We start from the raw sequence: 25137 nt of genomic DNA, 5'->3' as shown, positions 1-25137 counted from the left end.
TAGTAACTTACCACAGGAATGCGTAAGTACTACCATTACGGTCGCGCCGGTAAGTAGGATCGCTACTAAGGCATACATATTGAATAACAATACTGGGAGAATCGTCCTTGTGCACTGTTGGCTAGGTCTCCTCTTGACTTTCAAGGCATTGCATTCGCGGAATGACCAGGCCGGGTCTCTTGCCCTTGGCGATCTCTTGCTTGAACTGTTCCGCTAGTAAACGGCTGCGTTCTCTGTTGATCTGAGCTGCGCCATCGGCTTCATGGTCTTGCGATGGTAGCTGGTTCAAAACTCGCGTTGTGCTCGTGTACAACTTGCTGGCAGACCGACGGACGCTCAAGCCCTCTTCGGTGCACGCTGTAGCTTCGGACCGTAGCCCACGTATTTGCCGCACATCGCCCGGCTCACGTTGTGCACGAGACAGTCTGCGCTCACGCTTGACGATGTACCTTTTGGTCGCAAGGTCTGGCCGGGCCTGGAAGAGCTTCTCTTTTGTGATTTCGCGTTCAAGCCTCAATGCTAGCTTCTTTGCCTTTTGCGGGTCGTTGATAGATGTCGCCTGGCCGGAAGGCTCACACATGAACGTACTCTTCGCTGATAGCTTGCGGAATTGCCTGGAGTCGTCTTCCGATTCATCATTGGTCTTGACTTGCGGTGCTGCAGGGAAGAGGGCAGGCAGTGGGTCCTTCGTCGGTTGCCGAGATATAGTGAGTGCTGTGTACGATTTAGGCTTGACCGAACTGCAGGCTGCGAGTCTTGTGTGGTCGACGGATGTCTCTAGCTTACGTCGTTTGACTGTGGTTGTAGGAGTCGGAGATGAACAAGGCGGGCGATCGGTAAGGTTTTGTCTATTCGTCAGGGGCGAATTGGGGCTGTGTCGAGGCGACTTTACGGGCCGAGCTGCAGAAGTGGGTGTCACTGGTGCTTTATATCGGTTGTGAGATGTGGAAGGTGTGCGTGGCTCTGTGAGGGAAGTAGGCAAAGGTGGTTCCTTGCGCTTACGAGGACTCTGGGTGGCTAGTTCGACGGATCGTCGTTCCATCGTGTTCGCGGACACGCTATGTTGACCGCTTGGTGGTGTATGAGGATGTTTCTTGTGGAAGACAGGAGGGACGGGGCCATCAGGTCGGGAAAGGCGTGTTCGTCGTGGTGTCCTCGACGAATGACCTTGCGAGCCGGCCTTTGACGAGGGTGTCGCGAGAAGTCCAGCGGGGGCAACAATTGAAGTATGAGGCGAGCCTTCGTTCTTCACTCGCTTCTTGGGCGTACCCCGCGGACTGGACAGGAGCGGCGATGAACTTCGGAGAGAGGCCCCGAATGGATCATCGTAGATGCCGGCTTGCGCAGCGAACAACTGGTGAGCCGTCCTTGCTCTCTGCTCTTCGGCGTCCTCATCCTCGGTGTCTTCGTCACTGCCCGGCTCGGTGAAGATACGAGGCATCGAGCGCAAACGCGCCATCGCTCGCGCTGTCTCCTCAGCCGTGGCGCGGCCTACGAAGGTCCGCTTCGGTTTGAGAGGTTGCTGTTCGTTCGCAGAGGCAACCGGCTTGGTAAAATCTGCGTCCGATGAAGGTGGTTCGGAGTCGAGAACTGCATCCTTTCCTCCCTCCATGATCCGCTCCACGACCGTGCGATCCTTCCCTCTGAGGTACTGATGCATCACTGCGAGCTTCCGCCTAAACTTTCCACTATCCGCCCACCGGTCGGCAAGTTCACGCGCGCCGTCGCCTTCCAGGTTCTTGAGCGCGACGTCTGCCCCAGCATCTTCGTCGGAGAAGAGCTCGTGGGCCATCTCGCGCATATCGACACTATAACAGTCTGCTTCAGGTCTGAAAGCCGTAGAGCTTTCCGAGGAAAGGCAGCCGGAGAACATCTCGGGCATGCACGCCCAGTCGAGGCCCTTGAGCGCCGGGTCGAGGGTGTTGGGAATGAGCTCCTTGGGCTTGAACAGGGACACAAAAGCTCGCAGCTCGGGAAGAGGGGAATGTCGTGAGAGCGGAACGAGCTGTAAGCAGCAGAGCGTCAGTAAGGCGTGTCTGCAACAAAATGTCAAGGTGAACTTTACCAAGTGGTTGATAACTTCGCCGGACTGAATCTTCTCTCTGGTGTCCTTCACATACAGCTCCCACCCCGCGGTACCCATCGTGACTGGGTTGACGTATACGACGTGCTTCCCGGCGCTGCTCAGGCTAGGCCCGGCATTAGCCGCAGCGGTGGGTGCGCGCCCGCCATTCCCGTCGACACTGACATGTTCGCACCGGTTGAAGCGTTCGCAGGCGTGGAACCGCGTGCTGCCTGCATCCGCTGTAATGATATGCTTCAGAAAAGCATCACCGGTGATACTCGTATACACGCTGTGCTTGTAGCGGTCGACGTGAATCTGGACACATCCATGTGAGTGAGGTGTCATTATGAGGTGTGATTCACCTGACCTGACTGTCGAACGCGCGTGCGACGGCTTTGAGAATGTCTTCGTAACCCCAGGTCCATGAATTGATGAAGAACAGTGTCGTCGATGGAAGCAGCGACATTAGCGAGACTAATCCCGCAGTCGCTTCAGCCTAAGCCCCTGTATTAGTCCTATGGTGAGGAATGTTCGTCTTGTCTGCTCACCTTCGCGGGCACATTAATTGTACTTAGGAGACATGCGGTGTCTAGATGGATCGCATCAAGCGTCTGACAGACCACGCTCGACCTCCTTCTTGTTGTTGCTTCTCCCGTCATTGCGTCCGGCAGTGCCAGAAAGGGCTGGAGGAGCGGATTCCTCGTTAACGACTCCAGGAACCACGGTTCCGCCCGGAAGTCACCGGTGTGCAGGATCGTGCCTCTGTCGCCTTGAATGAGGAACCTAGTCCGAGGTCGTGAGTAGCTAGACTGCCGTGTTCTGCCTTCTGACGTACATGACTGCGCCTGGGCAGTGATTTGCATCGAATAAAGTCACAACGATGTGTTCATCGTCGCTGAGTGTGACCTTGGTGGGTGTGTTCAAGGGAACTGCTCTCTGTGGGTACATACGTCGGTGAGCCATCACAGCCACACATTTAGCCAGAGCAATATTATTGAATAAGACTGCTCGGGAATTGTAAAGGCACTGACCAGGAGGTCCCTTGAGCCTGTGTAGTAGACCGTACCGTCTTGAAACCTCCTCGGTTCTACCTTCAGGTGCTTGAACGTTCTGATCTTCTCTGCCCGCAAGTCCATATCCTTCAGAGCGCGCTCGTTGTGCACTTCGTGTCGCAATAGCATTTCTTTCGCATCATGCGAGCACACGACCACCTGCCCGAATGACTGAGCGGACAGCCCAGTCAAGTGGTCTGTATGCGTGTGTGACAGAAGGTGCAGTGCGACCTTCTCCGTCGTCCCAGCGAAATCGTCGACGCGAATTCGGTAGTTCTTAACAAACGAGCCGTACGGTGTCCCCGGAGGCATTGTGGCGTCGCATCAATATTCGAAGTGGCTTCAATTCTGTGTTGTTTCTCTGTGAGTATACCTGGGAATCAGCTATCCGGGGTGTATGCGCCTACGTATGTGAGATTTCGTCTACCTGAGCGAACAGGGGCCACTGGTCTGTGCTGTGACAAAGGGGAGGTCTCCAGCCACCGTGTAAACCCGTCGAGTATGTCGACGCGTTGAAATCTGGGGGTTGTGTGCGTTATGCACGCATAGGAGAAGGGGGGACGAGGGGGGACAGGTGGGTGACTGTGAAGGGTTGCGAAGGCACGCCTGTGGCGGCCACAGCGGCAAGATGGACGCGACTGTGACATCCCGCGAGCGTGTCACGTCCACGTGCCGAAGCCAACCTGGTGTGACAGTTCTCGCGCGCCCGGAACCGGAGTTGTCGCTGACGGTCATGGCGGCCAAGTCGAAGGCACGGTAGGCGTCTTGTGCTTTGCTGGCTCCTTGCTTGTTGGCTGAAGCTTGGAGTATGTAGGACAGCCATTGTCCGGATGGTCTCTTCGGCCAAAACTGGTTACTTTTACACCACACAACGACTGCGAGTAGGACCCAAGCTCTCCGCTGTCAAATATGATCCAAAAGGTGCGCGTATGCTTTGCTACGCTGTCTGAATTGGTTTGCTCAGCCTTTGTCACATCAGTCAAGGCACGGGTGCTCTTCATGGAGAGTAAAAAGGCAGCGAAATAGACATTCCCGTCTAGCGAGACTCCAATGCGTATCGTACGACCGAGGGATGCTTCGTGACGACGCCTTCGGCATTCGCTGCCCTGAGAAGTCCTCTCGAGCCACGCCCTATCGCAGGTCACAGTCTTATCGACCGAGTAGCTTAACAAGCAAAGGTCGCGCTATAGGAACATGCGGATGGTTCTTGTGAGCACCCTGAGCACGCATCGTTTGATCCCAAATTGTCTGTCTATCCGGTGCAATGCACCTGCGTGGCGATACCGAGTCGACCTTAATGGCTATGTTGTGCAACACGTCGAATGTCCTGTTTGTCGTAAGATGCACGCATGATATGTATGTGTAGCACATTGAAGGTCTGATATGCATTGCGAATGCTGGGTGAGACATGCGTATAGTACAATTGCTGTATATGTTTAGACATAGAAGAGCCCATCTGTGTGGACGCAATATGCGAGTGGAATGGTAGCTGTCGACACTCATGGTGCGTTGTTTCGTCATTTCACTAATGGCCGTACACCAGCCCCGTTGTCCTTCAGGCTCGCGGTGTAGCTCTTCACCTCCTTCTCGTACTGGTCTACGGAGGCTAGGGATTCAGCAGCACAAGATAGCCCGCATGAGGTACTCACTTATAGGTGCGTCCACCTTCAGTTTCTTCGCGGTGTGTTCTGTGGCAGGTTCTGAGTTCGTAGCATCAGAAGAACGGCGCTTGCCCCGTCTTTTCTGCATGTATATGTGAGGCGTGGGTCATACAAACAGAGGGGTAGTGGACATACAAAGCGCTCATTGAAGTCCCGTTTCCTGTGTGAGGAACACAAGTCAGCATTATCCTTAGCGATGAGATGTCTGACGTCGCAGACTCACTTCGCTAGGCTCTCTTCTTGTTTCTTCTTTTCTTCCTCATCCTAAGCACGAATTTCCAAGGTCAGGATAAGTAACGATGCATATCAGTCAAGGATCTCACCTGCTTTATACGCTGGAAACGCTCCAAGAACGAGCCATCGTTAGAGAATACATTAACAGGTTTGGGTTTCGGGTGTGCAGTAGGTTTCGCTGGTGGAGGAGACGCCGCGAGATAGGGGGCTGGAGAGGCGTACCCGTTGGTGAAAGGTGGAGGCGAGACACTGGACATGTTGAAAAGCAGTTACGGCAGGCGGTGTAGGTTGAACGAGATGGTGGTCGAGGAGAGGGAGGTAGATTGGGAGCTTGCGCAGTGGTCCCGCGAGACGTCGGCCCGGATATCGGGGGGCCGGTAGCACCTTCTCGAAAGCCTACGTTTGTGTGAGAATCTCGAGCTCGTTCATACATATCGTCCGGCTTCAAGCTTCAAGCCCAGTGAAAACGTGCAATATTACCTACGATTGCCACTGATTACCAGCGTGAGCTGTCAAGGAACTGTCAGACAATCTATTACCGTAGAATTCTGTATGTTCAGTGTCGTCTGCTAACATTCAAACCCTCGGTTTCGCGCTCATCAATTGCCTTTACGATTTGGCATGTACCCAAATGGCGACAGTCTCCCCAAGTCCCGCCGCCCAAATGCATTCGCCAATTCACCAAACCTGAAATCCTTCCCGTCCCGCCGCGGCGTCGTAGTCCCATGACCACTGTCCAAGCACGACGTCATTGACTCAGTCCCTTGCAGGGTCGTCGTCAAAGTCTCCTTGACTCCGTACCACTACCATGCCCACCCTCCCGTCGTCGTTGGTCCCTGCACCCCACTGCCCATCGACGCGTCGTGCATAGCCGGCCACACCGCTACTACCGTGTACCCGCCGTCCGGTGTTGCGGTGTTGGTGTCGACCCGCGGTGGTGCTGCCAAAAGAGGCAACCCGGCGAACGCCCAAACGTGGCGCTCGCGAGGTTGCCTCACCTCCCTCTGAGCCCTCCCTTCACTTTACGTGCCACAATACTCAACAACGACGGGGCTCGAGCACAGGCCCTCGCGAGCACCACTACGAGCTCCCAGCATGTAAACGCGCCCGACGGATGGACAGGGCCGACGATGACGACGATAGAAGACGTTCCGGACGTGGATCAGCGCATGCAGAGGGCACGCGCGCGATACATGCAAGACTCGCGCGAGATCGTGAAGCGGGACCTGCAGGCGGCGGGCCTACCCCCGCAGCCGGTGTACCTCCGTAGGCACGCGAGTGACGAACAGGTGAGGACGAGCGCCCCAGGGCCAGGGCAAGACCTATGCGCGAGCACGGTGGACACAGGGACGGCGAGCACGCGCGGGAAAGGCGGGCGCAGGATCAGCGACGGGCGCGGACGGGAGGCGTGCGGACGGCGAGCGGGTCGCGGGCATCGAGGTAAGTGCAGACGCATGCGAGCGAGCGCACTAACGCAGACACAGGACGCGACGACGTGCAGCGCAACGCACACGACAACCGCGAGCACGCAGGGCCAATGCCCTTTGTGCAGGCACGGCCGACGGATGCACGGCGGGCAGATAAGCGGAAGGGCGCACGGGCGGCAACACACGCCGACCGCGAGCGCGGGCAGCCGGGCGAACAGGCGGGCGAGCGGGCGCAAGAACGGACGGGCGAGCGAGCGGGCGGGCGAGCAGGGCGAGCAGGTGAGTGGGTGAGCATTCGGAGGGTAAGTGAGCTGGCGAGAAAACGAGCGAGTGGGCAGGCAGGCAGGAGAGGTATGGGCAAGGTGAGTGGGCAGCAGTCAAGGGGTAGCTCGCAGACATGCTGACGAACGCACATGCAGGCGGAAGAGCGAATAGGCGGGCAAGCAGACCAGCGGGCGAGTTGCCCGTCTGCTGCACGACGCGCACGTCGTCCACGAGCGCGCAGAGCCAATGCCCTGCGCGCACACGCGGCCGACGAACGAGCGACAGGCTCAGGGATGACGAGGAGAAGGTGCAAGCGGGCCCACGAACGGGTGGGCGGACGGGCGAGTGCGTGGGCAAGCGGGTGAGCGCGAGAGCGGGCGGGCGAGAGCGCAAAGAGAAGGGTGCAGGGCGGGGACGGGCACAGGGCATGGATGGGCACCGCGTGCACGGCGACCGCAGGCGCACTATGCGAATGCCCAGCGCGCAGATACGGCCGACGAACGCGCAGGCAGGTAGGTGAGGAGGTGGGCGAGCGGGCAGACAAACGGGCGGGCGAGACGGTAGGGATAGCAGAAGAGTGTAGTGCATTTCAATCGGGCGGGTGATTGTAACAATAAATCGGAAATAAATGGCATTATATTCGGATGAGCGTGAATTGCGCGAGAACAAGGACACTTTCCGTACAATGACAGTAATCGATTGCAATGCACCGTGATACGTAGCTAATGGACGCGGATCGAGGAGAATGAACAGACCATCTATTAAAGGGCAAAATGGCCATCGCGGTCGATTACCGTCGTTGGGTGGAGCTCTAATCGATATGAATGGCTCGTAATTGTGGGTAATATTGTAGGTTTTCACTGGGCTTCAAGCTTCAAGCTTCAACAAGACAGACCTATTAGCAAGTACTGCATGTACGTATACTGTACATTTGACAGTCACAATAGCTGAGCCTCCCGTTTAGTACCAGCGTGTGCATCAAGATGAGTACTCGACTTGGCCACCCTGGGATGAACCCTCTACCCAAACAACTGTGCTCTCGCGATCTTACTGGAGTTGTCTATCTCACATTCAGGCAGTGGAATAGTACCGGTGCCGATGAGTTTGTCCGCATAGAGTTTGAGATCCTATTCGTCGGTAAGGGTACTCTCTACATCGCCCAGAAGGGTATGGGCCCAATTGCTGAGGCAGTAAAGGCCTTCCCCTAACATATTGCGTCCCACGGCATTGCGTGGCTGGCCTCCGAATTACTTCACTGTCACCACAACGGGCAGAGATGACTAGTACTGTAAGTCACGACAAGCGCACCGGTACGCTGCTAGTCGTCCCACCGATCCAAGAGTCAGATGGAGATGTTCAAGCATTAGTGAGATATGCGCGCTGGGTCTTTGACCGGCAACTTTCAGCGAGATTGGGAACGGAGCCACGCATATCGCACATCCATACGAGAAAGTCAGGGCAAAAGAAGTGATGGATCCAGAGAATGACCAGGGGCAAACACACTACGAGCGACTGCGAGCAGCCATGCGTCTACCTTTACCAGGTCTTTTTGCAGCGCCCTTCGCGCCCTTCCCACCCCTCGCGTTCCCGCGACCTGCACTACTAGCATCGAAGTTATCCGTGGAGGCCTTCGTATTCTGCTTCGCATGTTTCCTGGACCCACCGAAACCAAACTTCTGGTCTCGCGCTTGCCGGGGCAACTTCTTGCCTCCAGGGCCGGCGCCCTTTGTGCGTTTTGCAGGGCGGTCGGAGATGGCGTCCTCCACTGCGACATCAAACCGCCGTCGTCTTCCTGCGGGTTGTCGAGTGCGCCCTTGCGTTCTAGAGGTCGTATGAGAAGACTGAGAGCTAGTCGCAGGATTATGGCACGAAATACGCACTTCGCTTAAGACCCTTGAGCCGCTCCTCCATATCCTTCTTGCTCCGCTCCCGCTCCTGCAGCTTCTCCATCTGCACCTGCTTCCCGTACTTCTTCCCTTCCCTCTCCTTCCGCTTCTCCTCGCTCCGCTTGATCGACGCGCCCTCGTCGAGCAGACGTTGCCGGATGCGCTCCATGTGGGCGTCCGACTTAACCATCTCGGCGAAGTAATCTGGCGGTCGTGTGAAGGCCAGACTGTGCTTTGCGGCGAGCGACTTGGCGAGCTGTGCACCGTGGATGGCTTGCTTGTAGCTGAGACGGATAGTCAGAGGTAAGTTTGCGATGCCTTAGTAGGGCTGTAGCACGTACAAAGCGAGCTCTCGGTTGAGATCATCATCTACATCGACGTCTATTGTCTCTGGGTAGGTCACGGTCAATGTTTCTGTCCATGGAAGCGTTGAGGGTAGTTTCATGGTTTCCCGAATCCGTTCGAGAGCAACCTAGTGACAGTCAGTGCCGGTACAGCAAGAAATACAACCAACCCGCCTTGTTGTCGATCTCAACCTTCTGCTGCGGTACAACATCCTCATATACAGACTCTGCGTCGGAGAGCTGGTCGACCGCGAAAACCTCCTCTTCCGAGACATGTCCCGTGGACTCTGCGTCAGACCCACTTGAGTGAGACATGGCAGAGTAGAATTGCTGTGACTTTGAGTGCAGCAGCAAGGATAGGCTATAGTGCCAGTGGGTGTGGTAGCTTGTGTGCTCGTTACTCGCAGCCACCAGGAAGGAAAACCTGTTACACGTGATCGAGGTCCACAATTCCGCGTAAGTCGGATCTCCGATCTGCAGATCGCAAGTCGGTTCAGGTTGCGTCCACTGCCAGCAATAACTTGTCTGTGTCTGCGTCTCCCCCAACACTAGGCATGCCACGAGTTAGTTGAGGCCAACGCGAGTAGGGCCGTAGGTGACCAACTGGTGAACATTCATCATGATACTACGAATTCGAAAGTCGTCGTTCGAAAGGTCAACTCTGACAATACATAGAGATCGGCGCGCCACGACATGCGTTTAACAAGGCTTGACGAGGCCTCCAGGATGGATGAGCAGTCTCTTTGTAAGCACTCTTGTACAGATGATAGTTGACACAAAGTTGACACCCCGTAACTATAGTCAAATCAGGGACAGTCCACTGGATCGGGAATTGTCTCCCACTGCTCAGCTCAAGCAGCAATATTTTTACTGCATGGAGATTGGTTTTCATCATCGTGTGCTTCTGCGTGCTATTCGAGGTTCTAAATGATCTAGTGCCGTCCAGCTCAACTTACTCCGAGAGCCAGCTATGATAGCTACCGTGATTGCCAATACCGCTCGTCTCGCAATTCGTCCGGGTTCGATGCTGTCGGTCGCTCTCGTATGACTTCAAGACAAGGTGTGCGTTGAATCATGCTCAGAGCAAGACATACGCACTATCGGCTAGTTCCAATTACCCTTCAAGGTGCTCCTCGCCACTTTGCTTGAGGCATGCTGTAGATGGCAATACCATCTCTGGCCATTGACAGAAGGAGATAAATGTACGTCGCGACCCAGATGAGCGTGAAGGGATCTGATCTGTGGTAAGATATACGGCAGTTGTGATTCTGTCTGACTCATAGCCCACTCGGCAGCTGCGTTGAAGATGACGAACTCAACCGGCATTGAAATTCCAACGGATCTGCCAGTGGGACTATTGACAGTCCATTTGATAAATGATGAGAAGGTACGCACTTATGTGTTCGCGATGTCGTGCTAATGTGGCAATGCAATGTACAGTCAGGTTCAGGCTGCCGAACGCCGGATTAATGACTGCACAGTGGGTAGTAGGTACTCTTCTCGGGGCCTGGGCTGCCCGAGTCGATCCGAGAACGAAGCCCCGTGAGGTCATGTATAAAGGTAGCACGAACAGAACCGTATCCCTATATTGAACGCATTCGCAGGCAGACTCACTCACAGATTTCCACAATCAATACCGACACTACCAACATGGCACAGCAATAGGCTCTGTTTTTGACCGCGAAGCAAGGGGTCTTCGCCGTTCAAGCCACCCCAATCCCCAAGCCTGGCCCTGGAGAAATTCTTCTCAAGGTTCAGTCGGCTGCGTCGAACCCGATCGACTGGAAGATGCAAGCGTTCGGCATGTTTTTGAAGAACTACCCAGCCATCATTGGCTTTGATCTGGCTGGGCAGTTGAGGAGGTGGGCGAAGGCGTCACAAAGTTCAAGAAGGGCGATCGAGTGTAAGGCTTACCTTTGAATCCCCTCTTCTTGCTCGCTACCCTAGCTCCCAGTGCTGACCACCTCTCCAGTCTCTCTGAGGCTACATTTGGCATCAATGAGCACGCCGGGTACCAGCAGTATGCGCTTAGTTACGTGGACGCTTCTTGCAAGGTGAACCTCCGCAATCGACTTCAGTCGCTGATACGTCTACTAATTTGAAGTGTTCTGCACCAGATACCCGACGAGATATCCTTCGACCAAGCTGCCACAGTTCCACAGACCATCGCCACCGCTTCCATCGCTCTCTATCATCCGGAAGAAGGGGCTATCAATGGAACCGTTGCTCTCTATCCACCCTGGGAGGAGGGTGGCCGGGGAAGGTACCAAGGCCAGCCCATCTTATCTTTGCTGGCGCCAGCTCCGTGGGGCAGTACGGTAAGCAGATCCCATCGTCGCGACTCCCAGTGACAACACTGAGAATCGCGCAGCCATCCAGCTCGCCAGGCTCTCAGGCTTCGGCCCCATCATTCCCACAGCATCCCTCAAGAACTCCGAGTGGCTCCAGAAGCTCGGCGCGACGCACGTACTCGATCGGAACCTCGCCGCGGACGCGCTGATAGCAGAGGTCAAGAAGATCACGACGGAGCCGATCAAGGTCATCTACGACGCGGCCGGCTCGCCGGACACACAGAACGCTGCATACGACATCCTCGCGCCCGGAGGCACGCTCGCGCTTGGTGTGCAGCTAGCCATCAAGCCAGAGAAGCTGAGTGCGGACAAGAAGGCCTTCCAGGTCTTCGGCGACTTCAATACGCCAGCGAACCGTCAATTGGGCATCGACTTGTTCTCGCAGCTGACCGAGTGGTTGAAGGATGGCGAGATCAAGGTATGCTCATAAACCGTCTACTGCGTATCTTCATGTCTCTGACGTTTCCACGTCTGCTCAGCCCAACCCCGTGGAAGTTCTCCCGCACGGGCTGCACGGCGTAGCGGACGGCCTGCAGAAGTTAAGGCAGGGTGTCAGCAACGTTAAGCTCGTTGCGCGTCCTCAGGAGACTCAGTAGGCCGCCCCGGAAGCAACAACATGTAACAGATAAGCGGATTTGTACTACAGCAAATGCCCATGTTCTGGTACCTAGACGGTGCGACTGAGTTCCCGATTTGTGAGCGTATTGGAACCTTGCCGTATACCCAATTCTCATCATCACGATCGAGCTTCTTGCTCAGATATGCATTGCCATCGTCCATCCCAAGAGCACAGCGGACCATACCTACAAGACCGGGATGAGATGAACATTTCATTGATAATCGAATAACCTGCCTCCGTAGTATGTAATGTACAAATACAAGTTCGACCATGTAGTAGACAATAACAAGGGGACATATCATGCCTCTAGCACACGGAAGATCTACGATTGCGTAGGGTATAAGCAAATAGCTCGTCACGAGCACAGGGGATCTCACCTTGACAGACCCGCTCTTGAGATCCTCCAGTCTATAGCTCACCGATTCAACGGTCTGCAAACGCGATGCATCAGCCGAGGTTTAACCGGAACGAACGTCTATCTCCTCACCTGCTGCCCGACGTGCTGGTTCGCCTGGAATACCCTCACCTTCGACTTCTTCAACTCGTAGTCGCTCACGATCGCGTAAAGCGGTTCACCAACACCGGCTGTCTGGTTATAGCTTTGCAAACCCTTGTGCCCTTTGAGCTTCGCCTCCTGGATCATAATGACATCCCCAGGCATCACATCACTGATTCTCTTCTGCACTGACCCGCCAGTCTGCATATAGATGAGGTAGCCGAAGTTATCGAATGGTGGGACCGGATGAGCGGCGTTCGGGACCTGGCCGAGCACTGCAGTCACAAACCCGAGGTACGATCCGTCCCCAACGAGTGTCTTCTTCGACTTGTCGAATAGTACTGCCGCTGTCTCGTGAATCTGAACACCGACGCGGCCCCACTGCTTCACGAGCTCTTCTGGAGTAAGTTGAATGTCCGAGCGCGACGACGAAAGGGGCGCGAACTCGCCCTTCGTAGGCGGCGGCGGTGGCGGAGGGTAATTTGTCGAGTCCTCCGACCATTGACCGGAAAGCGACAAATCTGTTTCGCCACCGAAGTCGACTTGAGGGATAGCAGGGGTTCCTTGTGGCTCTGCTGAAAGCGGGGGAGGTGGACGCGGCGCAGTGCGTGAAGGCGGCTGATGTGCCTTCCTCAAACTGACAGTTCGCGGCGGTGGCTGTGGCGGCTCTTCTGCTTCTTCGTCATTTCCCACCATGACGAAGTCATTCTGGGCGTCGCGTGTCGGAATGGAAGGCCGCCTCGTCGGTGGTGGCGGGTAGGTGAAGTTGGAAGAGCCAGGCTGCTCGTGTGCGGAACCAACACTTGTCCGCTTTGCAGGCTGAGGAGCTGGCACTTGCGGTACTGGTGGCCGTGACGTCTGGGGTACCGGTGGCCGATGAGCTTCCACAATGGACGAATGTCTCCCAACTCGAGACGGCACAGGAGGCGGCGCTTCTTCTTCTTCTTGCGCTTCTTCATATGTAACTTCCTCAGCCTCGCTCTCCTCGGGTTCAATCTGCTCACCGTCGTCATATTCAGACGGTTCGGGAGGGGGAGGGGGCGGTGGTACTGTTGGGACCATGCGATGTGGAGCAGTTGGCGTCTTAGGTTGTTCTTCAGCTTGCGCAGGTGGACTGGTCGGTCTGGTTTGCTGCCGTGGAACCGGCGGAGCAGCGCCAGGCATCATCCCAAATCGCATGCCCCCCATCCCGGCAATTCGAGCTGCGATTCTCTGCTTGCGAGCGAACTCATCTTCCTCTTCCGGGGCATCCTCTTGCTCGCCTTCCTGCTGTTGGGGCGCACCTTCCTCGCTCTCCTGTGATTCCGGAGGTGGTTGGGGTCGACGCATTGGAGGGGGTGGCGGAGGTGCCCCAAATCTGATGCCACCTAGTTTTGCCATTCTCTCCGCGATGGTGCGACGTCGAGCTTGTTCCGGGTCTTCCTCTTCCTCATCCGCCGGTTGCGCTTCAGCCGTCGGCAATTCAAGAGTATCTGGCGGGGGCGTCGGCACAGGAAGCGGCTGAGTTCTGATCGATGGAGACTTGGGAGGGCTATAGAAGCCAGGGTCTATCGGATCTATCCTCACGGTTCATAAGGAGTATAACGACTGGTAGGGCATACACTTACCACCATGAGAATCGTCGAGGACCTCTGACTCACGCCTCGCGGGAGGTATGACAACAACTGGGGCAAGCTTAGGAACCGGTGGTCGAGTTGGAGTTGAAAATCTTGAAGCCTGATCCGCAGAAGGCCGCCTTCCCGGAGGCAAAGGAGGTGAGGTGACCCTCTGAGGCTGATCATGTACTGAAGGGCGTCGAGGAGGCGGAGGAGGAGCTTCCTCCTCTGCTTCCTCTTGCAATTCATTTACTACAGGCGCTGGTACCAGGATCTCCTGGCGGTGAGAGGGATGCGCGAGCGCTCCTGTTGAATCGTCACCTTCAGCGTCATCTTGTTCATACCCTTCGTACTCCGGTTCCTCGTAGAGCTCTTCGTGGTAGTCATTGTCTTCATAGTCCTCCCTTGCAGCGTCTGAGTGGATTATAGGCTGTTCATGATGATCGACGACGACATGAGTGACCTCCGGAGTCTTGTATTGTTCACGAGCACCGTCCCCCTCGTCTGTCGGATGGACCGGTGGACGGAGCTCACGATGGACAGGCGGTGGCACTTCTTCTTGTTCCTCCACATCAGGAGGCGGAGGCGGGGGTCTCGGGGGTACGCCAGGAGGCACTGATAATCGCTTGACAGGCTCTGCATCTGACGTATCTTCCGAATCGTCCTGAGGCGGTGGGGGCGGGGGCGGAAGTCTTGGAGGTGGTACAGACAGCCGCTTTGATGGGCTACGAGAAGGAAGCGATGCAGCCTCCCGTGCATCTGGATGCACTCGTGGAGGTGGTGGTGGAGGAATCTCTTCGTCCTCTGCCTCCTCTTCTTGAGCTTCCGCTTCCTCAATCGGAGTAGGATCAGCATAGTGGACACTCTCGTCTACGGAGATATGAGCATGCGTTTCATCGACAAACCAAAACCAGCTGCCTGCACTCACGTTCATCTCCCGTATCCTCCGGCAAGTAGCTCTCCTCGGCGATACCTTGCTCTTCATAGACAGCCTCATGTTGGTCATGCGGCTCGGGCTCTTCGACGATATCTTCGGCAAACGTTCTTACAGGCTCCGGTTCCCCGACCGAATATCTGCGTTCTACACGAAAACAATACAATCAATCACTACTGTACAATGCAGGCGCACGCAGTTTGCTGCGTGTCACCGAGAACGTTAGAATTTACCATCCTGAGACATTCTGCGCGTAGGGTGCTCCACCGACACTTGGGAATGCACCGAGTGCACGCTTCCTTGCCTGCGCGGGACTTCCGGCTTGGGGGACGTTGGCACGGGAGGCGACGAAACCGACTTCGCGCTCGCGATGGAGCCATGACTGTCCTTCCTCAGGCTTTGCCGACGCTCTACGGATGCTGGGATGCTGTGAGCTGAGGAAGGCGAGGCTGGAGGGGACTCCATAGTACGGATAGGTCCGCTCAGAGGGTTTACGCCACCCGCCTTCGCGAGCCGCTCAGCGATACGCTTGCGTCGCGCCGCTTCCTCTTCTTCTGTCTCTTCCTCAACTGCTTCCAGATGTTCATGCTCCTGTGCCTGCTGATGCTCCTCTCCTGCTTCGGCTGGATGCTCCTCCTCTACTCCGACTACAGTGGGCTCTGTAACCTCCGTATGCGTCTCCGCCTCTCCCGCGGTAGTTTCCTCAAGATGTGCAGCCCTAGGATCCGCTTCATCCTCGTGAACAGGCGCTTCGGGCGCCTGGTCTGTCTCGAGGGGTCCTGCAGCGACGGGAGGCGGCGCATCCGCCAGCGCCTCCTTCGTCTCTTCGGCCAGTTCCACGCTTGGGACATCAACGCTCTCAAGCACGGCCTCCACCTGCGAAGCGGTAATTTCTGGCTCGCGATCTCCGTGGGGTCCGAGAGACTCTGCCTGAACAACTGACGGCGCGGAGACTTCCGGTGCAGGGGTTGGAGCATCGGGGAGGGGGGATGGACTCTCGTTCACCACTCCCTCCTGCAGTACATTGGCGGTGGCAGGCGACGGAGACTTCGCGGCGCGCTTACGCGGTGGAGCGGCCCTGCGAGGACCAGCTGGGACTGGCATCGCGGGTGAGCGGATCGGAGGTGTAGGACCTGCTTCAGGGGAGAGGTGTTCGGGATCCTTAGCCTCGAAGTAATCTGTACGTAGTATGAGCGATATAGATCACATTCAATATTGTGACCGAATACCTGTCGCAGCTGCGTCGGATGTCTGGGACGTGATAGAAGCAGTCTCAGGCGGTGAGACCACTGCGGGCTCTGCATATCGCTTAGACCGGCGACCACCGAAGTTGTAGCACGCTTACCTGCTGGAGGGCTGACAGCCGGAGCTGGCTTCTCCCTGTGCTCGTCGTCCTCGACTTTGAGCGATCCCTGCTTCTTCACATCGGGCTTCTTTCCAAAGACTGGCGGCGCCATCCCGACTCTGGCGCCTCCAAGACGCGCCATCCGAGCAGCAATCGCAGCGCGACGTTGTCTCTCCTCTTCCTCGGCGTCAGGCTCACCCTGTCCTTCGCCCTCCTCAGCAGCATGCTCCGCTTCAACGATAGGCTCATGTTCCTGGGCGTCGCTCTCGCTTCTGGCACTACGGCTGGCTTGGCTGATTCGTCCCTCTCATCTTCATCTACAGCTGGCGGCGATACGACCGCCGCGGACCTCCACTTGGGCTTCTCAGTCGCGGGCTTCGGGGGAGGTGATACAGAGCCGCCTCCGAAGGCGTGGAGGCCCTGCAGCGCAGCCATGCGCTCCTTCAGACTGACACCCTGCCCGATGCTGACCTTCGCGTCTGCAGCGGACATACCGCTCGCCTTGGCGGCACTTGTGCCTCATCATCGCTCGTCACAGGGGGAGGGGAACGCGGGCGGGGCTTCCAGGAAACACCTGCGGGCTTGGATCGCGGCGTGGGCGCAGGCGGGGCAGCGGTCGTGCCCTTGTTCTCGAAGGCTGCTATGCGGTCTCGCAGAGACCCTGGCTTCTTCGGTGGATCAGACATACCGCACCCGTTGAGAGTCGGTCAGAGGGGCTCGTGCTCGGTATGTAGTAGAGGGTTGCAACAGAGTAGACCGAGCGAGGACGGAGTAAGTGCTGTAGCGGGCAGCCTGGTGACGCGCATTCACTATGGTGATTTCCATTATGTGATGGCTCAGTAGTCATTGTATGCTATCTAAATATTGACCGATTACTTAGTCCGATAAGTAACAATAACTGATGTGATACTACCTGCTTATTATCAGTATTAGTATGCCCTACTGTGTATCTAACCATCCATCGGCTTCCTGAGGCTCACATCGACATACTTGAACATCGCACTCGGCGATCGCACTGCCCCCACCTAGCTTCAGAGTTCCATATCGAGCTTCGTGACGCGCAGATATCAAGACAAGTCCCACAAGGAGAGGACTGGGCCAAGCATTATTCCGTGGCAGCTATCCACTGGCAATAGCGATTGCTCAGGCAACGAGACCACGCTCGCCCAAAAAGAAACTTCTACATCTTTGTACCGTAGAGCCTTTGAACGACAACGCGTCCCAAAAATATCGGTCAGATATCCTGGTTAGTAGCCTCTCCGTCGCGTTGAGGAGAGGGGTGTATCTTCCGCAGCCAGAATGGCCCTACACGTACAGCTCAGTAAGTTGCACTGCAGAGGAAGTAGCTTCTGCATACGTACCGACGGGGTCATGCGGCTCGTGGTGTACCGTAGTCCACGAACCCAGTATCCCATAGCTAGACCGCACGCCGCCTATTTGTATGCCCTCCGAGCTGACGGGGACTCAGCCTGAGAACGGCTGCGCCTTACGAGAGAACGTACCTCCACATCGCATTGCCTAGTTCCCCAGACTTCTGTGAGCGCAGTTCAGCGCCCGAGAGAGGACGGAGGGTCGACTCACTCACGAAATGCCAACGAATATGATTGTCCGGGGTTACGTGCACGGAGCCCACCATGGTTGCAAACGGGCCGATCGAGCCAACCCAGTTGATTTTCGGGCGACTAGGGTGCGCTGGATCGGTCTCCGTAGAGATCACCCGTATCTCGATGTTGATAGTCCGGAAGACCTCGACAAAGTCCTCGCGCTCTAGAACACTCATCGTTAACGGTTGGTCTCCCTGAGGCCCTTCTGGTTCGCCATCGATAAACTGGGGCAATGTCATCAAGGCTATACGTTCGCAAGTGAGACGCTCGACGTACGATGAAGTTGTTTAACACTATTCGACGCATGTGGACGTTAGAAAAATCCGCAGGCTTGGTGGACAATGAACAGACGCACCCAATAGTTGTCGATGATCACAGAAACAGAACGAGCACTGCCACGAACCCGCGACCCCTGCCCAATCCTCTTGACCAAGATCCACATCCGCGGGGATGATGCTCTGGCAATACGGCAGACTTAGCGGGAAGATCGTAAACACCGTTTGCTCCCCATCAGCATCCTCCTGGGGCGGAACGACTTGCATGGACATGAGATGATGGACCGCCTGTACATGTTCCCAATTGACACGCCCACTCCCGTCCATCGAATACGGACCAAAGTCATTGCCCCACGTATACCGCCGCATGTCGTAGACATACGCTCGAGATTGCTTGAGGTTCTCGGCGCGGTAGTCGGCGGTAGTTAGACCGTAGTACGCATGCAGCCGGGATCGTAGCTGGCGCTCCTCCTCTGATGGCTCCCAGAGCTCGTGGGACAAGAGCGTCCCTCCGCGAAGTAACGCAGCGAGCCATACGAGGTTTAAGGACAGATCTTCACTGAGGAAGCTGGGCGAAGGCGGTAAGTTGCCCACGAGGTCTAGAAGTGTCTGCAGCACGATGCAGCGCTCCTCGGGTCGGCACTTCGCAGGGTCGCCTATGATAGTACGCGCGCGGATGGCGCGTTGCAGGTGCCGCATCCAGTCTACTGGGCCAGCGTGAGGGTTCCCGAGCTGGTCATAGCACTTCCGCAGGTCGTCCAGAGGCTGGGACAGGTAGAGCGTGCGCCAGAGTCTTTCCGTATCAGAAGATGAGTAGATGTACGTGGAGAAAGCCGAGCATGTCTGCGAGATCGCCGCCACATCCAATGGGTCGAGCTCGAGGATAATTTGCTCAAGTACGTCGAGCGGCAGGTCTGTAATGGCGGGCATCGCGTATTGCCCCACACATTGAGGAACCGCTCAGACTGTAAGTACTGTTGTTAGCTACATCGGTACCGGTAATTCAATGAACAAGCTCAATGCTTACTGGGATGCGCACAGTCCGCCCTCTCCCTCGTCTCCCCTGTCTATCGCCCAAAGCTGCAAGGTGTTCGGAGCACTGGATGAGGCGGAGGACAGACTCGAGCTCGAAGACTACTCAGAGTGAGGCCGCGGTTGGGCCGCGGAGCTCACTAAGCACTGCGACCATGACAAAGCTACTATATATCGTAAACGGCGCCGGCATCCGATTCCGAGCAACATCCCAGTCCCAAGTCTGGTGCAGTCTGTCTCCGAATTCCATTCTGACACACTGTACACTACTGGTAGTAGCGTTTCGACCATTAGTTAATTACGGGGTGTGTCCTGTGACCCCTTGAACTACGAAGGCCCTAGTTCAGGACCTCCAGTGACCTACTGTCAGGGGTGGGTGCGACCTGTTGGCGAGACGTAGTCACGGCTAGTCACGGACGGATCCTGAAGCTAGCTCTTACCTTATATCATCAGAAATGTGCCCGTTATGGGAGACATTCCCACGGGTAAGGTCCCTTGCACAGCACTCGACATGACTTGACACGACAAAGCCCTCCCTCCCTGCGGTCGGAGTCAGGGATTATGTCAGTGAATCGTAATCTGCCCCAGCGATCGCACGTACCCTTGCGGGACACTTAGATATATGTCTTTCCAACATGTCGGATCGTCCAAACACCTTCCCACAGCCTGGGCAATGCATTTGACTTTGAGGCTGGCCAAATTTGTCGAGATCATTACCGATACTGTCCGCGGTGTGCAAGTCTCGAAGGTGCCTTCCGATGACACCTCCAATCCCGTCATCTGAGTAGATGCCGCGTCCTCCCCAATGACATAGGAAATTCTGACCAGTTGTTCCCGATGATGCCTCCTATTGAATGTCCCCACAGATGAATCAGCAAAACATCTGTCATTCATAGTCTTCTTGAACGCACATGGCTAGCTGAGACTGGAAGTCCAGGTGCAGGAGGCTGCATCGATTTTTGCGATGCCGGGTCCATGGGTCTACCTAAAGCAACTGAAGTCGAAATGACATGCCGTGTTCTGTAGCTAGACGGTACGCACCATATTCACTGACTGCGGGCCGCATTGGTGGACATGATTCTGAAGATGTGAATTGTTCTGCATTCGACCGTTGTCCTGCGTCCATCATGTCTGCATCCGTCTTCCGGTATGAGGAGAAACAACATGAAAGCGTGAGCGCCCTGTGCGTTATTTTCACTATTGGATACATACCTCTGAGAGCCGCACAGATTCCTCGCAGCGTTCAAGCCTCTGTGAAATATCATCACAATGTGGTGTCAATTTGAGGACACCGACTACGAGTAGTGGCATCAGTATCATGATCGTTAATTCACCATTGTAGAACCACCCATCTACCTCTGACTCGAGCACTTGCAGACAAAATGTCAATACTTGCAGATGCTGGATCACGCCAGTGGTTTTGCGAGTCTACCACAGAGCCGTCCGTAACTCGGACATGCTAGTATGGAGCGAAAAGATGTTTAATATTGGATTATACCGGCAAGTGTGTCATACCTCCGTCAATCCACGTCGAGTCCTGAGCTCATAGAGATCATGGGTACTAACAACTGCCACACCAGCCTGTGAGTTCTGCCAACAGTGCATGGCCCTCGTTAGCCCTGAGACCTCGGATATCGCCTCGTAAACCCCAATAAAAAATCTACCTGTAGGATACTGTCAAGCAGCATATGCAGCGGATCTTCTACCTGCCCGTGGCGTGTCAAATCGTACTGCAAATTTATGACGAACCTGCGTACCTCTTGCGCCTCAAGATGAGCCTGAGAATTGGTATGCCAGTGATCAATTCTGCTACCCCCGCCGTCGCCGTCCAACTGGGTACTGGAAATCTGCGAAGCACTGATGCTGGGGTCACTATTATGCGTGGATGCCGTTGAGATGGTAGTATTGACACTGGGAACGAATTTGCGGGGTATCATCCAGGACAAGAACGGGTTGTTTTTGTTCTTCAGGCTGCGACTGGCACTACGGCCCTTGTAGAGATGGAGAAAGATACATTGCCTCAATGACGTAGGAGCGGAAGGTCCCCACTTCGAATGGAAAAACTGTGAGGAGGTAGCCGAACCAGAGACGGAAAATGATGCTTCGAGCGGCCCATGTCCCCCGCGCATCGAGACCGTTGTATCCAACCCATGGTCTGTGCATGCAGCCACTGCCCAATGTTTCGCTTCGAGGTATCCGCTGACAAATACCAAATCTGCTTCGGCGACCTCCCAGCGTGCTGTTTCTTGAGCGAAGGTGTGCCATGCCTTCAAATTCTCAGCTATATAAACGGGAATGATGTTGTTCCTGGTAAGTCTCTTGCCACTGGCCGGGAGATTGCCCGGAGTTGTGGGATCCGTGATGTCGTACTTGGGCAACTGCAGGACCGCTCCTCGCCTTTTGGCACATTTTAGGGATAGGCCTGCCGATGCTGCACCGCCCCTGCTGTGCGCGTTGCACTCAATCACAATGATTACCCACAAGTATTGTTACTTACCCGGTCACTCCACAGTCCACGTTCACCGTTACGAAGCTGCTGCTGTACAAGCACGATTGGGTTATTTCTTCGTTGATGACGAGTGGCTCGATATCCGCCCATGGAAGTCCGGCGAATGTCGAGGGAACCGTCCAGTGACTATGTCCGGTTATGGCATTGAAAAGGCGATGGAATTGACCATGCTCGATGCGGCCTACGTCGCCAATCTCTACATTACCGGTGATCGAGTCGACGACGCCAAGATGAGGAGAGGGATTCCATAACGCCCTGCCGTGACATGAGTATTTTTCGCTCAATTCCCTTTCATATATATTCCAAGGGTATGATGGCATCGTGGATGAGTCGAGGGAGTCCGAGAGCGACAGTAGAAGGCGTCGCAAGGAGATATGATCCTGACAAACCTCAAAGACTTCAACTTATGTAGTAGGTCGGATATGCACGGAACCCTAAGACCAGATAGCATAGCCTCATGAACGCATGATATGGTCTCGTATACTTGGAACCAGTGGATGATTTCCCATGACTGTCATTCGATGTCAAGCGAAAACGGATCAAAAGGACGTCCGCATAGGCTTCATATAAGAGGCTCTCAGAGAGGAGACTGGCAATGGTAATAGAAAAAATTCGCGCACCCCGCTTCGACGATAGTAAATAGTATGGAGTCGGATACGCGTGTTCATGTTAAGCACGCACTGGCCTTCCTGTAATATTGGAATCGGAAAGCGCCGAAATGCCGTGCTGAACTAGATAACCTGGGTGTCTCATTAGCTTGTCGCGTACGTATCTCATCCGTGTGACAGAACATGGTCGCACCTTACCACTGCACTGCTTACGCGTAAAGCGGTGCGGCGGTGGGGTGAGTACTTACGAGAGGATCATTAGCGACACGAGGGACAGAAAGCTCTAGTCTGTAAGACGTACCGCGAAAGCACCTCCAAGTTGATCATTCGTGAGCCCAACCTCGGGTCCCGTAGCTTGTCCTGAGACCACTGCACACCCAACGGACGCGAGCAGTGCCTGAGACGCACCTTTCGAACTAGGTGGCCCAAAAGTAGCAGCTCAGAGGCTCAGAGGACTTTGACATCAGAGTGATGGTGGCAGCCTGAGTGAGATCATGAAACTTACCATTGTCACCGTCGAATTGGACCGAGTATCACTGGATTATCACTCGTCCAAAGCGAGCTCTTGATTGTTTCTGCAAAGTTCAATACAATCGACAAGGAGATGACGCGTGAGTTGAAATTGGGCACCGCTGCGGCCAAGCTGCGGCCACGACATACAAAGATGAACGAGATCATATGTAAATCATAGACGCCGCGAATATGACTCCGAGAGCCGTGCCATTCCATCTCGGAAACAATCGGCCATGCAGCACGAACATACAAACGTTCTAGGAGTATGTCGACTCGAACACGGCTTGTCAGAGGATTCGTTCTCGACCAAGCATGTCCTACCTGAACACTCTAGACAATACAGACACGCCAAAAACACATACAAGCCTGGACATTACTTATCTGGGACTATCTTAACCCTCGCTATCCCCGGTCAGGACAGCTCTTGCCCACGCAGCGTCTCCCCAAATCCTCTCGGCGAAGAAGTCGCCCATCGTCTCCTTCAGCTGTTGTATAACAGCAGCATCTGCCTCATCCGCACTGTCAAGCGGAACCGACAGCACATTTGGCGGATGCAGCACCTTGAATGCGTCCTGCACGCATGTCAGAGGCGCTTCGGATTACGAGTATACCAACTCACCATGACGGACTCCGCAAGACCGCCCTCCTCCCCAGGCATGCACTCGCTTCCGACAACCTTCGCACCGCCTCCTTCTACCAAACCTTTTCGTACCGCCTCCTTCCCAATGCCTATCAGGCCGCGTATCGCACCTTCCCGCGTGCTCCGGCTCTTCCCTGGCGAGATGAGCGCCAGCAAGAGTGTCTTCATTATCCGGGGCGGGAGTGAAGGGTAGGTTGTGGAGTACTGCGTTAGGAGGTGCGAGAGGATCTGGGCTGCTGAAGTGCGCAGGTGCGCGGCGTGGGATTGCGGGAGGGCAGAATGCAGGAGGGTCGAGAGAATGGGAGGAAGGAGTTGATGGAGCTATGACAGACGTTTAGACGTACCCTGCATTCACTCGCGAACTGACTCACATAGGGTTCGACGAACAGCGTTGGATTGTCGAGCAGTGCACCAATGACATCTAGTAGCACCTCCAACACTCGGCCGTCGTTTTCGCTCTGCGCGCCACCTTTCAACGCGCCTACGACGCCTTCCCCGACCCACCGCACCAGATAGGGGAGGAGCGCCTGCAACCCTGCATCGTTTCGTAGACTCGCAAGGGCTGCAGCCCGTTTCGCGTGGTCGGATGTCGACGGTGGGAGCAGCGCGGAGGTGAGTCGCGTGTAGTACAGTTGCAGCTCGCGCGACAGTACTTGCTTGACGGTCTGCTGTTGCTGTTGTGGCTTCTTCGCGGCTTGCACGGGAGATGGCCGGTCGGAAGGCGGCGTAAGCGGGAACATCTGGCCAGGACGCGACGGAGATAAAGGCTTGACCATCCCATCTGGGTCAGTTTCCTTCGGAATGGCAGGCGGGTTTTCAGGTATCAGTGGTTGGACGCCCTCGACTGCGAGCCAGTGCGCCGTCCAGCGCGGGCCGTTCGGTAGCGTGATCTTCTCTTCTCGGAGTACGCGGTCAAAGTCGATCTCCTCGTCTTCGACAAAGTATATTGATCCTGACGCGGACTGGGGTAATGGGGGTATGCGGCGGAAGGTGGGGGGGTTGTGGGGAGAGTGGCCGTACAACGGCTCGATGTTGAGTACGCGCAGAGCCTGGTCGATGTCTGACGTCGTCATGGTTGTGCGTCGTGCATGCCGCATAAAACGGGCTGCTTCCTGGTGAGCATGAGTCGCTCTTCCAAACATAGTACTGGTATTATGACGTACCTCGACGACCTGGTGTATTCTGTACTCAACATCGCTCGCTAACGCTGAAGCCACAGAGTCTGATAATGAAGTGATGTTTAGAGAGTCAGCCACATCCTAGTGCATGGTAAGCCTTCGGAGAAGTTGCAAGAGAAACGGAGCAAACATACGCGAATGGTATCTAGCTTGAAAACACCGGCGACTTGTGGGGGAGCGGCTCTGGCTTTCTGGCCCTGTTTGCTCATTGGGTTCGAAAACAAGGAGCAGAGGAACCAAAGCAGATGCACAGAATGGCAGCACTGGTCTGCAAGCAAAGCAGACTCGGGAGGGACTTGGACGCGAGCCACCATTCGAGACGATCACGTGGGTGACTTAGGCGCGTCATGGGCGCTTCCAGGACTGTCAATCCGCACAACGTCGCGCGTGTGTTCAGCTTGTTGACGTTCAACTGTGTTGTCAGTGCCTCAAATTAACTTGCACCTAGTCCGGCTTTCAGCTCGTTCTCTTATGATCTTTTGAAAAGCAGTGGTTTTCATTCTCC

The 25137-nt window shown here is 55.5% G+C and overlaps 11 protein-coding genes across 11 annotated transcripts; 2 read left to right on the top strand and 9 right to left on the bottom strand.

The window, feature by feature from the left end:
* Positions 1 to 5: 5 nt before the first annotated feature.
* Positions 6 to 3429, bottom strand: B0H18DRAFT_1206791 (uncharacterized protein; the record flags this gene model as incomplete). The annotated part of the gene is made up of 6 exons (XM_048036185.1): positions 6 to 2005; positions 2066 to 2380; positions 2433 to 2561; positions 2614 to 2848; positions 2901 to 3001; positions 3097 to 3429. The coding sequence occupies 6 exons, from the start codon at positions 3427 to 3429 to the stop codon at positions 122 to 124; spliced, it is 2997 nt and encodes a 998-aa protein (XP_047899873.1). The 3' UTR covers positions 6 to 121.
* Positions 3430 to 3829: 400 nt separating this feature from the next.
* B0H18DRAFT_974125 (uncharacterized protein) lies at positions 3830 to 4117 on the top strand. Its single transcript, XM_048043978.1, has 2 exons — positions 3830 to 3873; positions 3932 to 4117. The coding sequence occupies exons 1-2, from the start codon at positions 3851 to 3853 to the stop codon at positions 4065 to 4067; spliced, it is 159 nt and encodes a 52-aa protein (XP_047899872.1). The 5' UTR covers positions 3830 to 3850; the 3' UTR covers positions 4068 to 4117.
* B0H18DRAFT_324570 (uncharacterized protein) lies at positions 4065 to 4840 on the bottom strand. The gene is made up of 2 exons (XM_048037579.1): positions 4767 to 4840; positions 4065 to 4714 (listed from the first exon to the last, which is right to left on the bottom strand). Exon 2 carries the CDS (start codon positions 4636 to 4638, stop codon positions 4267 to 4269), a length of 372 nt encoding a protein of 123 aa, XP_047899871.1. The 5' UTR covers positions 4639 to 4714; positions 4767 to 4840; the 3' UTR covers positions 4065 to 4266.
* B0H18DRAFT_324561 (uncharacterized protein) lies at positions 4553 to 5448 on the bottom strand. Its single transcript, XM_048037578.1, has 5 exons — positions 5102 to 5448; positions 5002 to 5042; positions 4914 to 4938; positions 4767 to 4860; positions 4553 to 4714 (listed from the first exon to the last, which is right to left on the bottom strand). The coding sequence occupies exons 1-5, from the start codon at positions 5267 to 5269 to the stop codon at positions 4635 to 4637; spliced, it is 408 nt and encodes a 135-aa protein (XP_047899870.1). The 5' UTR covers positions 5270 to 5448; the 3' UTR covers positions 4553 to 4634.
* A 933-nt stretch (positions 5449 to 6381) lies between these two features.
* B0H18DRAFT_324538 (uncharacterized protein) lies at positions 6382 to 7348 on the bottom strand. Its single transcript, XM_048037577.1, has one exon. It carries the CDS (start codon positions 7289 to 7291, stop codon positions 6482 to 6484), a length of 810 nt encoding a protein of 269 aa, XP_047899869.1. The 5' UTR covers positions 7292 to 7348; the 3' UTR covers positions 6382 to 6481.
* An 857-nt stretch (positions 7349 to 8205) lies between these two features.
* On the bottom strand, positions 8206 to 9248 carry B0H18DRAFT_1082048 (eukaryotic rRNA processing; the record flags this gene model as incomplete). The annotated part of the gene is made up of 4 exons (XM_048031478.1): positions 8206 to 8495; positions 8584 to 8873; positions 8931 to 9061; positions 9108 to 9248. The coding sequence occupies 4 exons, from the start codon at positions 9246 to 9248 to the stop codon at positions 8206 to 8208; spliced, it is 852 nt and encodes a 283-aa protein (XP_047899868.1).
* A 411-nt stretch (positions 9249 to 9659) lies between these two features.
* On the top strand, positions 9660 to 11880 carry B0H18DRAFT_1113886 (GroES-like protein; the record flags this gene model as incomplete). The annotated part of the gene is made up of 7 exons (XM_048033043.1): positions 9660 to 9678; positions 10624 to 10795; positions 10906 to 10987; positions 11051 to 11196; positions 11235 to 11251; positions 11305 to 11702; positions 11764 to 11880. The coding sequence occupies 7 exons, from the start codon at positions 9660 to 9662 to the stop codon at positions 11878 to 11880; spliced, it is 951 nt and encodes a 316-aa protein (XP_047899867.1).
* A 321-nt stretch (positions 11881 to 12201) lies between these two features.
* On the bottom strand, positions 12202 to 16959 carry B0H18DRAFT_1113885 (uncharacterized protein; the record flags this gene model as incomplete). Its single annotated transcript, XM_048033042.1, has 10 exons — positions 12202 to 12225; positions 12281 to 12334; positions 12391 to 13955; positions 14007 to 14864; positions 14923 to 15075; positions 15162 to 16106; positions 16158 to 16226; positions 16274 to 16566; positions 16623 to 16729; positions 16768 to 16959. The coding sequence occupies 10 exons, from the start codon at positions 16957 to 16959 to the stop codon at positions 12202 to 12204; spliced, it is 4260 nt and encodes a 1419-aa protein (XP_047899866.1).
* A 126-nt stretch (positions 16960 to 17085) lies between these two features.
* On the bottom strand, positions 17086 to 19338 carry B0H18DRAFT_974101 (uncharacterized protein). The gene is made up of 7 exons (XM_048043977.1): positions 19180 to 19338; positions 18233 to 19117; positions 18154 to 18170; positions 17859 to 18101; positions 17776 to 17807; positions 17635 to 17726; positions 17086 to 17578 (listed from the first exon to the last, which is right to left on the bottom strand). Exons 2-7 carry the CDS (start codon positions 19080 to 19082, stop codon positions 17508 to 17510), a joined length of 1305 nt encoding a protein of 434 aa, XP_047899865.1. The 5' UTR covers positions 19083 to 19117; positions 19180 to 19338; the 3' UTR covers positions 17086 to 17507.
* A 3-nt stretch (positions 19339 to 19341) lies between these two features.
* B0H18DRAFT_974098 (uncharacterized protein) lies at positions 19342 to 21169 on the bottom strand. The gene is made up of 8 exons (XM_048043976.1): positions 20934 to 21169; positions 20849 to 20883; positions 20700 to 20774; positions 20541 to 20643; positions 20397 to 20479; positions 20226 to 20325; positions 20096 to 20178; positions 19342 to 20031 (listed from the first exon to the last, which is right to left on the bottom strand). Exons 2-8 carry the CDS (start codon positions 20870 to 20872, stop codon positions 19744 to 19746), a joined length of 756 nt encoding a protein of 251 aa, XP_047899864.1. The 5' UTR covers positions 20873 to 20883; positions 20934 to 21169; the 3' UTR covers positions 19342 to 19743.
* Positions 21170 to 22918: 1749 nt separating this feature from the next.
* Positions 22919 to 24899, bottom strand: B0H18DRAFT_974087 (TATA box binding protein associated factor-domain-containing protein). The gene is given in 6 exon segments (XM_048043975.1): positions 22919 to 22942; positions 22954 to 23386; positions 23434 to 23775; positions 23826 to 24566; positions 24618 to 24713; positions 24767 to 24899. 5 exon segments carry the CDS (start codon positions 24839 to 24841, stop codon positions 23207 to 23209), a joined length of 1434 nt encoding a protein of 477 aa, XP_047899863.1. The 5' UTR covers positions 24842 to 24899; the 3' UTR covers positions 22919 to 22942; positions 22954 to 23206.
* Between the last annotated feature and the right edge of the window lie 238 nt (positions 24900 to 25137).

This window comes from Fomitopsis serialis, assembly GCF_022376445.1.
Source record: "Fomitopsis serialis strain Sig1Antser10 chromosome Unknown B0H18scaffold_3, whole genome shotgun sequence".
Lineage (NCBI taxonomy): Eukaryota > Fungi > Basidiomycota > Agaricomycetes > Polyporales > Fomitopsidaceae > Fomitopsis > Fomitopsis serialis.
The sequence above is the reverse complement of the archived record's forward strand: the minus strand, read 5'-3'. Positions and strand labels throughout refer to the sequence as shown.